This window comes from Scardinius erythrophthalmus (assembly GCF_964197995.2).
Source record: "Scardinius erythrophthalmus genome assembly, chromosome: 13".
In the NCBI taxonomy this organism is placed as follows: Eukaryota; Metazoa; Chordata; class Actinopteri; order Cypriniformes; family Leuciscidae; genus Scardinius; species Scardinius erythrophthalmus.
This window is the reverse complement of record NC_138233.1, coordinates 6102671-6120376: the sequence shown is the minus strand read 5'-3', so window position 1 is coordinate 6120376 and position 17706 is coordinate 6102671. Positions and strand designations below refer to the sequence as shown.

At 35.1% G+C, this 17706-nt stretch overlaps 1 protein-coding gene across 2 annotated transcripts; it reads right to left on the bottom strand.

Annotated features, from left to right (window-relative positions):
• Positions 1-945: 945 nt before the first annotated feature.
• Positions 946-17552, bottom strand: hmgxb3 (HMG box domain containing 3). Of its 2 annotated transcripts, none has more exons than XM_081382741.1 (21): positions 17338-17552; positions 15875-15999; positions 15611-15785; positions 13817-14287; positions 13571-13666; positions 12292-12423; positions 11340-11611; positions 10555-10658; positions 10397-10480; positions 10203-10294; positions 9134-9238; positions 8883-9029; positions 7807-8096; positions 7599-7726; positions 6333-6458; positions 6061-6245; positions 5628-5847; positions 4088-4221; positions 3382-3501; positions 3097-3306; positions 946-1653 (listed from the first exon to the last, which is right to left on the bottom strand). In XM_081382741.1, the coding sequence occupies exons 2-21, from the start codon at positions 15997-15999 to the stop codon at positions 1159-1161; spliced, it is 3711 nt and encodes a 1236-aa protein (XP_081238867.1). In that variant the 5' UTR covers positions 17338-17552; the 3' UTR covers positions 946-1158. The 2 variants fall into 2 exon arrangements, with proteins under 2 accessions (XP_081238867.1, XP_081238866.1); XM_081382740.1 differs by having other exon boundaries at positions 9140-9238; positions 15875-16001; positions 17338-17511.
• Positions 17553-17706: the final 154 nt, after the last annotated feature.

Genomic DNA, 17706 nt, shown 5'->3' with positions numbered 1-17706 from the left:
TTGTGTTTTTACACAAAAGTACATGTTCACGCTGCTCTTTTCCACACAGTGAAAGTGAGTGGTAATTTACACGGGCTTTAAAGCTCTAAAAAGCAACATACACTCAAAAAATATATATGTAGGTGTAAATTTAAGATGTATTTTAATTGCATATAAAATATCCATCCATTTGGATTTCACCGTTTTAACAAAATAATAAACTTAATGTAATGCATATTTCTGAGTCATTCATAAATGAAACGGTCATGGTATAGTTTATTATTAACTAATTGCAACTATTTGATTTTTATTTATATGATCATATTCGCAAAACGCATTTATCAGCATAAACCTGCTGATTGCGAAAATAATTTATTCAGTTAAAAAGTATAAAGTAAAATACGGCTAGCTGTGGAACGAGCAATATTTAATTCTAAAAAAATCAGATAGAAACAAACTGTAAATATTGTAAGAAATATATAAATATGTATCTTCATATATAAATATGATGATATATAAATACTAATAGGTTAATGTGTATTTAAATCACATTTACTTTTATTTAATTAATGAATGATAGAATGCATCACATTTTATTAGTTATTAACTGTATTAACTGTATTTGTTAACACAGAAATCCAAATGGATTGAAATTGTATATGTAATTTAAATATGTAAATCTTAAAGGGATAGTTCACCCAGAAGTGAGAAACCTGTCATTATTTACTCACCCTCAAGTTATTGAACTAAAAAGAAGATATGTTGAAGAATACGAGTAACCGAACAGTTGTTTGTCCCCATTGACTTCCATAGTATGGAAAAATAAATAAACTCATACAGGTTTGAAACAACTGAAACAGAATTTGAATTTTTGGGTGAACTGTCCCTTTAAGATTATAATCTAGTATCATAACAGTAAATGTGTGCTGTATTCATGTTCTTCTGAAATCATAAGAGACTCTTGTTGTATGAAAAAGAGCTGCTTTAAAAATCATTTTGTGCTCCACATTTCCAGATGAAACACCAACAACATGCAGGTGAATAAATAACGAGAGTTTATTTCTGCATGAATTATTCCTCCCAGTTTCAGTTTCTCTCCACACCATCTCTTAAATAAATCCTGAAGTCATTTTCCAGGCACATTTCCGGCTTGTGTTTGTCGAGTAACCCGTCCCTGATTCAGTCGAGCATCACCTCCTCAAACACAAGTCCATCTGAGTGTTTGTCCAGTTCTTCTTCCTCCGGGTCAGTGTTGATCTGTGCCACCCCGAGCCTGTAGAGGGCGTCCCGGATCATCACCACCTCTCCCGGCTGGCACGCGCTCAACACCTCTGAGATCTGCTGGTTAACGATGTCTCTGCTGCTCAGGAAGTCCAGTAATCTGTTGTAGAGGTAGTAATACGCTGCGTTCTCGAACACTAGAGCCTTACGCCGGTCGCCGTTGCTGGTTTCCCCCTCGGACTGGTCCCACATCTCGGAGACGAGGCCGGCGTAAGGCTCGAGCTCTTTGCAGAGGCTCATGGCGTGCTGGGCGTCGTGGGGGGCGTCGGGTCTGTCGGGTCGCACTATCCAGCGAGACGAGGATTTGGTGAGCGGGTGCAGATGAGGGTTTGATTCAGTTGCTGTGAGATCTAAGCTGTACGGTTGATCCTGAAGCTCCGAGCAGGACACGTACTGAGAAAGAGAAGAAGACAGCTGTGAGACTGACATGTTCAACAGACAATCGGTTGTTTTGAAATCTTTGTACAACAAGTTCACTGCAAGGAAAACCTCAATTACGTATAGAACTCAATAACACCTTTTTTAAGGAATATTTTACATTATCAGCACTTATACACAAAACAGCAGCTTTTTTGGAAATAAATTAACTCATTTCTGATCATTTAATGTCCTTCTTGGAGTTGTCTATATATATATATATATATATATATATATATATATATATATATATATATATATATATATATATATATATATATATATATATATATATATATATATGTGAAGAGTTCAGATGCAAAAGCCTCTAAGTGCCATCTGAAATTTTCTTCTAGAATGATCATTTTTATAAAGCTTGTATATTTAAGTTCAGTAATTTCACTTAAATTACAATTAATAGGTAATTTGCATTGCCATTTAAGTGAAATTACTGAACTTAAATATACAAGCTTGATAAAAATGATCATTCTAGAAGAAAATTTCAGATGGCACTTAGAGGCTTTTGCATATATATATATAAATTCCTAAACGTTTGAAATAAATAAATATATGAGGAATTAATATATTATATGGAATTAATATATTATATATTATTATAATATAATATAATATAATATATAATACATACAGTAGTCAACATTTAAAGTGGATCAAAAAAGTTAATCAAAGTTTAAGTTGTCCGAAGACAAGAACGGGTACCGTATTGTTCAAAATTCATGTATAACTTTAATGAAAGTTTTTTAATACTTCAAATGTTGACTACTGTATTAATACCTTAAACCTTTAATAAAAAAAGCTTAAAAATTATTTTACAATTTTAATTTCTTTTTTTGTTTCATTGAAGAAATCACAGCAGAATGCCATAAGAATAAAAAAATTATAATGATAAAAATAAATGTTTTTAATAATTATGTAAAAAATAATAATGCATTATGATAATATTATCATCAAATTATATTGATTATAATAATAAGAATAATTATTGCTACATTTATGTTTAAATTCATAAATAATTAATCAATGTAATTTTTGGTAATTTAATGTCCTTCTAGGAGTTGTCACTCTAAGATGAAATAAAATTGTGTAGAATTTCTTAAAAATGTTAGGGTTTTTTTAATGAATAAATAAGGATGGATATATAATTTATTTCTTCCTAAACCTTTGAAATAAATGCTTAACAATTCTTTCATAATTTTAATTTATTATTTGTTTCATTGAAGAAATCACAGCAGAATGACATGAGGATAAATAAATTATAATAATAAAAATAAATATGTTTTTAATAATAATTATATAAAAATAATAATGCATTATGATTTTATATATATATATAATTAATATATATATATATATATATATATATATATATAGTGTGATCTATTCCATTAAATCTGTCACCTGTGGTGTTGTAGTGGGATCAGAAAAACATCCCTGATTCTTCTCCCACATCTGTGAGGCCAGTTCAGGGTATAATACGTCAGTGCAGAGCGCCACCTTCTGGGCACAGTCTGTGACGTACACCGGCGGCCAGAAGCGTGAGGACAGCAGCAGGTCCAGGTGATCTCGAGCGCTCTCTCTACGCACAATATACTTGGAGCCGCAAACCACCTGACCAGAGACCAGACATCAGCTCATCTGAACTCAGCATCATCACACACGGTTATAAGAGTGAGTCGTGTGTACCTGATGAGGACAGACTTTACTGATCTTGCCTGCCGTCATGAGCGCTTGTGGCTGACGTCCCGTCCAGAGTCCGTTTTGTGTTTGTGAATACAGCAAAGACACCGACTCCAGCAGCCCGTCCTGTCAAACCAAACCAGAAGCCCATTCTCTACATGTTTTACATGCTTCTTTCAGTTGTCACTATGAAATAAAGTTCTTTATTTCTTTTTTTATTGTAAAAATGCAGAAAGTATTCTGTTACGGCGCTGATCCACTTGTCCGACACGACTGTCGCGTGGTGTCGCGACGCCTCCCCACATTGGTACGTTGAGGGCGTTTACCGCTATGGGCGTGGTTCTGACCGAGCGGGAAATGTAGCGTATAAGAACAGAGGACCAGCGAGAGACTTCCCTCCGTCTCCATATGCTGTTCTTCTATTGGATAGACGCGCCGCGTTTAACGGAATTCATTTGCATAAAGATGGGAATCGGCCAGCTTTTTGACGCGCAGCACTTTTTCAAATGAAGCGCCGCCTTCCCGGAATGCTTTGCGGGTGCGACAAAGTCGCTTGACGTCACCCATAGGAATATAGTGGAGCGCGGCGCGACAGAAGTGTCGCACGGACAAGTGGATCAGCGCCGTTAGGCTTAAGTTTTTATAACTAGCGCAGTATATAAGGAATAGAAGTTTATGAAATATTCCCATCTAGACGTGTTTTGCCATGTACTTTTGCACTGTCTTCTGCAGGAGGAATCCCACATTTCTCCAGCACGTCCCTGAGCTCCTCTTCACTGTGCAGATCCATCCGATCGGGAATCAGAAGACCCTCGTGGATCAGACGCACCAGGACTGACGGGTCCCCTGAAACACACGCACACACACACACACACACACACACACACACACACACAATGATGCTTAAATCAAGCTATAAGCTTTCAGGAATCAGAAACTTCACCTTTCACCTTTATTTTTATAGCGCTTTATACAATATTCGAATTTTTCAAATCAGCTTCACAGAAATAAACTGGAAAATAACCAAATTAATGATGCAAACTTCATCGAATAAGAGACTACAGAAGACAATAGTCATTATTCAACTCGAGTCAGTTGATTCATGTTGATTCAGTTCAATAACTGTGTCGATGTTGCAAAAGTCGATTGAACTATAAAGCAAGACAGTTCACCCTTCTTGTGCTCTTCAGTCATTCTGGACCGGATTTTTTTTTTTTTTTTTTTTTTTACTTTTTCTGAATGGTACGAAACTTGATAAACTTGCTATGTGAACACAAAAAATAAAAATGAAAAAAATAATCATGGACATGATTTGAAAAGGTTAAATGGTTCTGAAAAAATAGTCACATCGCATTGGAAATGAATGGGAAACGTTTTCACCTAGTGGACACATTTGGTACTGCGCCCAAACAAAATCTTACTGAACGATATCAAGCTCAAATTTGGGAAACAACTTGTTTAGATTTATGGCTTTGATTTTCTCGAAGTTTTAGAGTAAAACTTGTTTTGGAAAATAAATATTTCATATTAAAATTTTAAATTTTACAATAAACGTAAAATTATATAACTTTTTACGTTCACTTTTTGAAAAACTTTTTTTCACTTTAGCAATAATCTGCCAAGTGTCTAAAAAAAAAAAACTTAAAGGGTTATTAGTTCACCCAAAAATGAACATTTTGTCATTATTTACTCACCCTCATGTCGTTCCAAACCCGTAAGACTTTCGTTCATCTTCGGAACACAAATGAAGATATTTCTGATGAAATCCGAGAGCTTTCAGTCCCTCCATTGGGAGCAACGCAACTTACACATTCAAGGTTCAGAACAATAGGAAAGACATCATTAAAGTAATCCATGTGACTCCAGTGGTTTAACCTATATAGAGGTAAATTATGTTTTTTTGTGCAAACAAAGCACTTCATAAACCATTGCTTCTAATGGAGGGACTGAAAATTCTCAGATTTCATCCAAAAGAATGAACGAAGGTCTGACGGGTTTGGACCGACATGAGGGCGTGTAATTAATGACAGAATTTTCATTTTTGGGTGAACTAACCCTTTAAGTCTGTGCAAGATTTATGACAGTTTAAGTTGAAAAGTGAATAAATGTAATAATTATTGGACAAATATACTTTAGTTCCAAACAATATAAAAAAAACAAAACATTATCAAACTAAAATATAGTACATTAATTTAATTGAAATAGTTTTTAAACACGAGCAGCAGCAGAGGATTGAACACGTGTGTCTGTACCTCTGTGTTGAGTGTCAGAGGTGATCTTGTCCTTCTCCGTGTTGATGGCGACCGTGTTCCTCATGAGCGGAGGGATGAACGGGGCGATGATGGAGGCGTCGAAGCGTGTGAGAGGAACACTGGAGGGAAACACCACCTGCTCCAGCGCCTCGTTCTCCATCGTCAGCCAAAACTCATCCACGTGCACCTCATCCGGTGCCTGGAAATCAGGCCACGTGAACTACAACACCCGTGACACAGTGCTCATTTACTGAGAGTATCACAGTATTTATTTATATTTTAATTGTCGTCATTTTATATGCTTTTGTCATTTTTATTAGTTTGTTTTTTAATATTTATATTTATTTTAGTTTGAGTAATTTTAGTGCTTCAACAAACTTATTTATGATTAATTTTCATTTTGAGTTTTTAAATGTTACTTCATTGGCGTTACCTCCACGTTTTTGAGCAGTAAAGTGTTGTTGGAGTTGCGTTGCGCGATCTCGAGTTTGGGTGCGATGCCACACACACCACAGATCATGTCGTTGTAGTCTCGAACCGTCAGACACTCAAACGCCCAGTAACCGCTGCAGAACAGATCCTGAACATGTGACTCCTGCTCCGAGCTCAACACAGCGTCTGCACGAGACACAAAGAGGCACGGTAAACTTCACGCACACATGCAGTGTGTGAGAGATGAAGATGATGATGATGATGATGAAGCACCTGTTAGTGAGTGTTTGATTAAACTGAGAGCGGCATGTGCAGGCTCGTCTCCCAGTCTGATCTGATGTCTCATCTTAAAGAACAAATCCAGCGTCACCAGCAGTTTATTGCCAACATTAAACACACCTGAGAAACACACAAACACACAGAACCTGCAGTAATACATGCTGCATTGTCAGAGTTACGAGAGACGTTACAGCACAGTGTTATTTTAGTATCATTCAGATAACATTATAGTTTTTTTTGAAAGAGTTTTTATTTTCATATTTCCTGTTTTCATTTTAATTTAAGTTAAACTTTTAGTCATTTTGTAGTGCGTTTGTATTAGGTTTTGGTTTTTAAAATATGTCTATATAGTTGTTTTTTTTTGTTTTAGTTTTTTAATTAGTTTTTATTTTAAGTTATACATTTTTGTTTATTTAAATGTCTATATAGATTTATACATTTTTATTTTATTTTGAATTAGTTTTTATTTTATTTTGAATTAGAATTTTAGTTCAAGTTTTAGCAATTTTTTGCTTCTGTTATTTTTATTATTATTTCCAATTGTCTATATAGTTTTTATTTTTATTTTTCATCTTAATTTTAATTAGTTTTGGTCACTTTACTGTTTTGTCATTTTTATTAGTTATTTTTCTAAAAAATATATGTATACATAGTTTTTATTAATTGCTATTATTTTTATTTTATTCTGAATTTATTTTAGTTAAAGGTTTGTTAATTTTGGCTTGTTTTCTGTCATTTTTATTATTATTTTTAATCGTCTATATAATTTTTCTAGATTTTTATTTTATTTTGAATTAGTTTTTATTTTCATATTTTCGTTTTCATTTTAATTCAAGTTAAAGTTTTAGTAATTTTTTGTTTGTGTAACTTTTTTTTAATTAATATATATATATATAGTTATTTTAATACATGAAAATGAAATTGAGGATTTTTTTTCATGAGAAACGCTTCCATGGCAACTAGCTGTTTTAGCTAGTTTTAGTTAACTGTAATAACCCTGAGTGATTACCACAAACTGTCATATTCTATGGTCTATATTCTATGGTCTTTATGGTCTTCTCTACTTTAGACAAAAGCTTAGGATAAAAGAGTCTGGTCTGACAAAAGCATAAATGAACATGACAAACTACTTTCAAGGCAAAGTAACAGTTTTAAAAGAATATTAAGTATATTTAAACAAGAAAATGTGTGTGTGTGTGTGTGTGTGTGTGTGTGTGTGTGTGTGTGTGTGTGTGTGTGTGTGTGTGTGTGTGTGTTTACCTGGATGTAGGTCTGTGAAACTGTGTATCGCCAGACACTGGAGGTTGGTACAGACCTTCAGCTGCAGAGTGACGGGACGAATCACACGATCCGTCAACAACCAGCAATCCTCCAAACCTGCGACTGAACTAAACAACACAACACAACATGAGAATCTCCCAGCGAGTCCCCCCATGCCTCCAGCACACCCCCATGCGGCTCCTCTCACCTCGGGTCTCCTCTGAACAGTGCGCACTGACACAGGCTGCAGTGTGTGGCCGCAGACTCGTAGAAGCTGGGCCAGCCGCTGCTCTCCTGCGTGTGTTTCTCTTCCTCTAGGCTGTTGAGCTCGTGAATGAGTCTGAACACGTCCTGCAGTTCACTCTCGCTCTCCGGGAACTGCAGACACGAGCGCAGGAGGCTGACGGTGGAGTGACGCTGGTGCTCTTTCTGAGACCCGCTCAGAGCCTGAGACCAGTCCAACAGAAGCGCAGAACTGGACAGATCCTCAGCGCACGGCTGGACCACACACACACACACACACACTCATTAGTGTGGGACTCATCAGGGAAAACACCACTTTAGTTGCGCTGTATTATGCAGACATACAGTCAAGCCAAAAATTATTCAGACACCAGATATCATTTTTGATATTTGTTTACTAGTGGGTGCAGGACGCTATAGTCCATTTATGTAAGTGAGGAGAGCAAAATAAAGTAAACTGTGAAATATTATACCCAAAAATTCTTCATACAGTGACTACCAGTAACATTTATTAAAATTTGGGACCGAAATGATTCAGACACTTTGAGCTGATCATGTTTTCTTAAGTGTTTTTTCTTTAATTGCTAATGCTCTTTTTACACACAGACTGAACACAATGAAGCATTGCTTGCTGATTGGCTGAGCTAAATTGGTATTATCTAATTGTGTAGTTAAATTTAACAGCTCACAGATATTCAACATAATTCATGTGTGAGACAGTCTGACAGAAGGACGGACAAAACCAGTGAAAAACTGATTTAATAACTTTGAGTTCTTGTCATATTTTATTACCATTTTCTAAACTATAGCGAATAAACTGTGATAAAGTGAGAAATGTTGAAGGTGTCTGAATACATTTTAGTTTGACTGTACAAACTCCAAACAGTCCACCAAGAGTAAACTAAAACATATTCACTTCTTGACATGAAAGAAACATTATCAAACTCTTACTGCAAACAATGCATTAATTAATGATACTTAACTGATAACTTTAATAAAGCGACTGGTTCTAGTAGACAGATACGGTGTGCTGAAACGAACCGTGAGTTTGTTTTTCTTGACGTGTTTGTTGGCGAGCTCGCAGCCACAGGTCGGACAGTGTTGAGGTTTGTGTCTGTTTTTATAGACGTAATCACACGCCGGATTCTTACAACGCCCTCGACCTCTCGCTGTAGACAAACCCAGAGCCTGAACAACACACACACACACACATTCAGCACTAGTCCACAATCTGAGGATCACAGTTATCATAGGAAATCACAGAAGATGTTGAAGAGTGTGTGTTCTCTAACACTAACTAGGGAGGATCCGGCGCTCTTCTTGAAGGGCACCATGGAGAGGATCTTCACACCGTTGTCTGTGATGATGTACTGGTTACTGCTGACCGTCAGCGGCTTCTACAATCACACCCGTAAACACATTTACATTCTATCACACACCAATTTCAGATTATTATTATCATCATTATTATCATGTCAGATTATTATTAATACATATATTCTTTCTGTAGTAGTGTTTTTATTATTATTATCTTAGAATATTTTAATTATTATTTTGTATGGTTACTATTATTATTACTTTGCTATTTTTCTTCTTCTCTGATTATTTTTTATTCCTCTATTATTATCTGTATTTTACTATTATTATTATTGTTGTTGTTGTTTTTATTATCATTGTTGTTGTTTATTATTGAATTGTAACTATCATTATTGCTATTTTTATTATTTTAGATTAAAGTATTATCTCAGATTATTATTATTATTGTTTTTTTTTTGTTTTCTTACAGGTTATTTTATTGTTGTTATTTTATTATTATTATTCACTCATATCATTATTATTATTTTAATGTTACTGTTGCTATTATTATTGTTAATAATTTTCTGTCTCAGATTATTATTTATCCTTGTTTTTCTTGTTATTGTTATTATTACATTATTCTTTCAGAATATTTGCATTATTATTACTTTGTATTGTATTCTGTATTATTATTATAATAATAACAACTAATAATTAATAATTATTATTCATATTAATATACATTTTTTTTCTTCTCTCCAATTATTTTTATTCTTATTGTTTATATTATTATTACTATTTTGTACAGTTACTGTTGTTATTATTGTTAATATTTTTCTCTTTCTCAGGTTATTATTTATTCTTGTTCTTATTACTTTATGCTGTCTTAATATTTGTATTTTTATTTTGTATAGTTTTGTTGTATTTTGTATTGTTAATTTTTTTTTTCTTGCTGTTTTTATTACTTTATAATTTTCTCAGATTATTATTATTATAAACTTTACAATATTTATTACTATTATTATTATTGTTCTCATCTCAGAGTGTTGGGTACAGTAATCTCACCTGTTCTAAGGCACTGGGTGTGATCATGTGACCCAGCTGTTTGAGGGTGCTGGGCTTCAGACCGGTCATGTGTTCACTGGGTGACGGTTTCACTACAAACACAACATATCACAACTAATAGAGTCAACAATGAAGATAAGATGAATGCAACCCAACAGAAATATCATTAGATCACTCCTTGGTGTTTGACTCACCAGCTCTGATGATATTCGTGTCAGTTTTGACTTTATCAGGGGGGACCGTGATCCACTGCACCACTGTGGACTGGCCGGACGCATCTATGAGAAACAGGCTACATGTAAACATCAGATGCAGTTCATTTACAGACTCATTATAATGACGGCGGACTCACTGTTGTGGGCGGGTGCTGGAAGAATAGCTCGTATCCGGCGTTTCTGAACGACACTGCTGTTTTTCTCTCTCGTGACAACCTGAATATGCCCACCACCCAATGCTCTGAAGCACACCACACCAAACACACACATTAGAGAGTCGCAGTCAAGGAGGACAAAGATGATCAAACATGCATTACTTCATGCATATTGTGCAGTACACATTGTATGCAAACAGTACACACAATAATATACATTTCATACAGTAATATGCTACACTGTAGTTAAATCATCTCATTATATTGCATGTTCAAGTTAGCAAGTGTCCAGTTATCAGTTCTTTTGCATTTTTAATCAAATTTGTTTGTTTTAAAATTGATTAAATAATGAGTCAAGAAAGAGATGGTAATGTTCATGTCACACTCAAAATTTAAACTGAAAACAAAAACTATTAAATACTGTTTTCGGGTCAATGCAGTGAAGCAGAAACTAAATAAAAAATAAATATTACATGAAAAACTTAAACAACTTAAAAATTAGAATAAATGATTATTATGAAATAAATCATTTTAATACTTCAATCAATTTAAGTTAAATAAAATAATAAAAAAATAGATTTTTTAAAAAACTAATAGAAATGACAAAAGCATTAAAACGAAGTAAAATGAAAATTTAAAATATAAAAAGAAACACAAAATATAAAAGTATATAAATAATGTTGCAAACTGCAGATTTTGTTCAGTATAGCCGGTCATCCAGGTATTCTGCAGTAAGAGTGTGAGAAGTGTGTGACTGAGTTTCTTACAGGACCGCAGTGTGTTCAGCATCAGATCTGTTGACACCAGCGCCATCAGGTGTTTGAGGAGCTGACACTGCATTCATCCGCTCTCTCTTTCTACGGCTCACCCTGCGGACCTCAGCTTTATCTGAAGAGCTTCTCTGAGGAATAATGGAAGCGCTCGTGTGTTCTGTGTCTTTGGACGACGTCTCATCAGGGTCTGTCACATGATCTGGAGGCTTGGGGTCGTCACACTGTTTTGCTGAAGACGGGTCTTTTTTAACTGAGCTTCTCTTAGCCTGTAAAACAGGGAAATACAACTTGTTTTAAATTCCTCTAACTTTAAGATTATAATCAGAAATTAATATTTAAGCACAAAAGCCACATATTTCAGTTCAGAAAGTATAAAAGAACTGTTTTCTGTTCTAATATATTTTAAAATGTTTATTCCATTACTCCAGTCTTCAGTGTCACATGATCCTTCAGAAATCATTCTAATATGCTGATTTGATGCTCAATAAACCTTTTATGATTATTATCAATGTTGAAAACAGTTGTGCTGCCTTATATTTTTGTAGAAACTATGAGACACTACCATTCAAAAGTTTGGGGTAAGTAATTAATACTTTTATTCAGCAAGGATGCATTAAAAATGTTTAAGCAGCAAATCACCATATTAGAATGATTTCTGAAGGATCATGTGACGCTGAAGCTGGAGTAACGATGCTGAAAATTCAGCTTTGATCACAGGAATAACATTTATATATATATATATATATATATATATATATATATATATATTTATTTATTTATTTATTTATTTTCACATTTTTGCTGTAATAAACGCAGCCTAAGTGAGCATAAGAGACATGTTTAGGATTTTTAACTGTATGCTTTGATCATCTATATTGTATGAATGTATTTGAATGAGTATCGGCCACGACTAAGCTTGACTCGTAGCACAGGTTTGAGGACTCACTGCTGCGACCCACTTCCCCCCGAGGTGTTGTCCACAGTCAGGGCACTGGGGCGGTTTGTGACGGGTGACGTATGAAAACACACACCCGGGTGTAGTGCAGTTGCCCCGTCCTCTCCGTGTGTATTTGATGGGCTGAGAACAGAACACGTATGAGAGTTACAGAACATAAACTGACCTTTTCATGCATTGTGCACAGAAAACTGGAATGCGGGTTTATTATATATGAAACGTGTTTAAAAGGCAGTGGATTAATATAATGCTTGTGAGGAAGAGTTTTGTATATATATTGTATATATATTGTTTTTGCTGATGCAGTAATGTGATCAGCTAAGAAAAATAAATGAAAAACACATTCAAAGTGTATGCACAACAACAACAACATTATTATTATCATTATTTTTTGTTTTTATTTTATTAATTTAAATTATACAAATTAAATCGATAAAGAAATATATTACTATTGGACTAATACGATTACTGCCAGATTGTAAAAAAAGTATTATTATTATTTACTTCTTTTTTGTTTTATCATTTAAATTATAAAAATTAAATACATAAAGCAATATTTTACTATTGCATTAATAGTATTACTGCAATATAATATAGTAGTTAATAATAATAAATCAAAAAATAAATATATTGCTATTGTATTAATACTATTACTGTAACAACATTTTTTTATTTAATAATAATAATAATTTTAATTTACTGAAAAACAATAACATTACAATACTAAGATTTATGTCTGTCTATATTAAACCATGCAGCCTTTATTTTGTAGAAAATCATCAGGGAGAGCTTAAAGCTTCTCTTTTGTCAGCAACAGATTTATGAATGATGATCTCATTCTCAAATACACGTTATCAGCCACTCAAACTCAGAGCAGAGGCAGAGATGAAGTTTGTGTGGAGAAGCATTTCCACGAGCCCCGGAAACACAAACCGGAAACAAGCAATCCATGCATGAAAGAAATGCATTTTAAATGCATTTGAAAAAGCCATTTTTTCCCTTTTATTACTTCTCGGGTAGGAAAATTTACATTTACATTTAGCCATTTAGCAGACGCTTTTGTCCAAAGCGACTTACAAATTAGGACTAAATTAAGCGAGTCATTGTGAAGAGGCAAACGCAACGCAAGAAGTGCTCAAAATACGAAGTTCAGTCCGATAAGGGAGGATTAAATGAAAAGGAAAGAATTTTTATATATATATATCATACAGAAAATACAGAAATCTGTATGAATAGGTAAACATCACATCTCTGTAGATGATTTACTGACCAGTTTAAAGGAGGGTTTGGGTTCTGGTTTCATAGCGCTCATTAACGGAAACATCATTATTGGGCTGGCCGTGCTGATCACTTTATTCTCGAGGCCCTGAGAAACACATGGCACAGAATAAATATTAATCATTTAGAAAAAATGAAAAACTAAAGCTGTACATTCATTAGTTTAGCTAATCAAGGCTCCTTCATTCAACTGCTTTATGTTTTAATGTGAATGTTGCAGTGATGATTGACAGCCCACCTGATTGGGTATTATGGCAACTAGATGAGTGGCATCTCCTTTGATCTGAGGCATCAAAGCCCCGCCCTCCATTCCATTCTCTATCGCTACGCCAACGTCACCATAAGACACTCGAGACTCCTCCCTCTTCATCAGCAGAGTAACAGCTTTGTGACCGTCCTGCCTAAGACTCGTCAGTCTGTCACTGGGATTGTGGGACGCGGTTGTGTCCTCACTGAGCGCCTCGATGGCGATGCACTGCTCCGAGAGCTCCACCTCACTGCCCAGAGTCATGGGGGACACCAGAGGCTCCTGCGCGGGGGCCCGAGGGGCTCCATCCACCGCCCCGTCCGTGAGGGCATCCATGTCGCTCTCGCCCTCGGCCCGCTCTCCTCCCGCAGAAGTCTTGGGCAGGAGCACATAATTCGCCCTCGGGAGGATCTTGCGGAAACCTGGGACGTCCTGAGACGACGCAGCTGCTGATTGGCTGCTCTGTGAAAAGAGACATAAAATTTACGGTCATAATTTTATCAATTAAAATATATTATTTATAAATTATATACATTTTAATATTTTAAATATCACACAGACACTTAAAAATGTATTATAAATCTAAAGACTATATATATGAAGACTTCAGATGCAAAAGCCTCTAAGTGCCATCTGAAATTTTCTTCTAGAATGATCATTTTTATCAAGCTCGTATATTTAAGTTCAGTAATTTCACTTTAATGAAAATTAATAGATAATTATCATTGCCATTAAAGTGAAATAACTGAACATAAACATACAAGCTTGATAAAAATGATCATTCTAGAAGAAAATTTCAGATGGCACTTGGAGGCTTTTGCATCTGAAGTCTTCATATATATATATACAATTTTCAGGTTAATTTAATACATTTGAATTGTGTGTATTTGTATGTATATATACAGTATACATACATATCTACATATACATTATATATATACACAAACTTAAAAATGTATTATAAATCTAGAAATTATATACACGCACATATTGTTTAAATGACAATTACATTTAATCTAATCTAGTTAATTCAAAAAATAGGCCCAATTTTCAATAAATACTTTAGTGAAAACAACAACAAAATAGGATTTTCTTCTTATTACCAGGAGAATTAACAGAATGAAGCACTTTTGAAATCACCATGAAATCAAAATTTACCATTCTTATTTGTTTATGAAAGACTGCAGTATTTATTATAAATGATGTATCTGTGCAAATTATTATTAGTTTTTAATTCATGCTCCTACTAATCTTTAATAAAAGCATCTTCCCCTCCCTCTTGCAGCTCATCTCTTCTCTTCTCTGATGATGTGTTTACCGGCGTGAGGGCGGGGCAACCTGTCACTCACATGAGATCCACCAATAGCAAACCACAACCATCCAATCTACTCCCCACAGACAAAATCCTGCCCGACATTTATTCTTGACCGAGTTTTTATACATCATAATAGAGAAGAAAAGACCTCCGTTTCATGCTGATTTTAATGTCAGATTAGTGAGACCTTATGAAGATCGTGAGACCGAAACGTTGCTAATAAAATTTTGATACACATTTGCGAGTACTGATAGTGTACGGGAGTTCCTTGTTTTTTTAGATTTACTTATTTGTTTTTTCCCCCACACGTCTATCACCTACAGGTGTGCGATGGTGATTGCTAATTAAATTCAGATTAGAAAAATGTATAGATAAATGTCATGGAATTAACCATATTTAGCTATTCGGTTAACTTCCACCACCCTAGCTGAAATTCATTTACATGGGTCTTCTCAAAGTGACAGACTTACAGGGTCGACGCCGTCTTTCTCCATGCGCGCTCTCTCCAGGTAATAACCTCGATCCGCCACGTTCAGCCTCTTCCAGCTGTCGCTGATGCATTTGTTGATCTCCGACTGAGGCAGATCGGGATGCTCCTGCTGAACGCTCTGATGCACGTCAAAGTAGTAGAGCAGGTACGCTGACCTGTGATAGCAGACAGGCTGTTAGAGCAGCTCAAATAACTATAGATGTTAACGCTTCTCGCGCCTTCAGCTTTCTCCATGAGGGTCTACCTGGGCTTCTTGGGTTTGTCGGAGTTCTCCATGCTGCTTTTGCTCTTGCGTTTCTTCTTGGGCGAAGGAAGCTCCAGAAGCGTGTAGCAGCTCTCCACCTCCATCTCTCCATAAATGGCCTCCATCTCTAGGAGAAATAGAAGAAAAGAAAAATGTCAAAATGTTTCAATTCAAGCCTTCAACAGTGTTTTTTTGTATTACCAAAAAAATTTGAGAGGTATAATTTAAAACTGTTCACCAGATTTATCCTGTACGACTGGTGATTGCAAGGTTTTTGACTTGAAAACATAGCACTGTACATTTATTTTATGATCGTATTGAATATTTTGGTGTGATTTGACTTTTATTTTGTTAAATGCTACTCAGGGAAAAGATGTGTTATGTTTCTAGGATATTGATGCTGTGTATGCTAAATGTATGTAGTATATATGGAAAATTCTTTATCCGCAAATGTAATGGGCATCACAAAAACCTTCTTTTACTTTATTTTAAAATAAAAATAGGTCACTAACTTCATTAACAGCAACAAGAAATAACGCAATAAAGACCAAATTACTGCAAAGCCTTAAATATATCCTTTGAACGATTGATTATTTGTCAATGCAAAACATGTATGTTATTTGCTTATCAAGATGAAGATATAGCCTAGGCTATCCTATTTACATGTTTTATTTATTTATTTGTATTCTTCTATTATTCTTCTTGTGTTTATCTCCAACTGAAATAATTCAAATGTAATTAATATGAATTATGCAATTCAAGGTGTGTAGTGAACTTTAATAATCAGTGTGAGTGAGACAATCATGGAAATAAAACAGAAGCAGAACTCAGCTGTATCAGCCTTCAGGAATCAATATTTTATTGCCAAATTGCTTTTTTGGTTGGAAATGCGTTTGCACCATGCCTATAAATAGACAAAATAGACAGATTATAAATAAATAAACAAATCTTTAATTAAAAAAAAGACAATCATTGGCATTTTTCTTTCTGCAAAATATATTTTCTTCAGTTTTATATTTCATTTTGGGGTGAAATATCCATGTTTACATGCTTTTTAAAAGGTATCCTGAAATTCCTTACATGATCCTAACGAACTTCAGAGAATACTATACTATTACTATAGTACACATACAAGACATGGTGCTACCACGGTACGTATATGCACTGTTTTGCTAGCATTAGTTACACAGCTGGAACAGATGCAGCAGGTAAACAACAAAAACGTTTGAACAACATCACGTGACACTCCTCAACAGCTTCATATAAAAATAAATACTCATATATGATTTTAACTGCAGTTTATTTACATAAAGCCACGGCTAAAGTGTGTATGCAGACATGTCAGAGTGTGTTTTATTCCCTCCCGTCACCGTGAGTGTGTGTGTGTGTGTGATGTCGGTTATTGTTGAGTGCTGATACTGACTGTCTGCGGCCAATGAGCGCGTGTCTTATTGAAGCCTTACCTGAATGAGCGCAGGATCGGTCCAAATCCAGCCGAATCTCTCAGCATAACACCGGTAAAGCCGCGGGATTGGGGATTTGGATCGTGTGTGTGTGGGGTGTGAGAGCTCAGAGCTGAGCCGGTGTTTTAGCGGTGTGTTTCCTGCAGAATAGTGCCGTAAAAATGGCGGAGGAGAGATCAGATGAACGACTGGAGGCCCAATGAGAGTTTGATCTACAGCGTTTCCAACTGAATAGAGTACGAGCTTTATTTTGCCCTTGTGTTTAAGCGATATTTATTTTTACTCTATTTCAGGTCTGGTACATATATGTAAAAACTAAGACGCAAATAGAAATCAACCCCTACAATCTCTATAGGATGATAACACAAA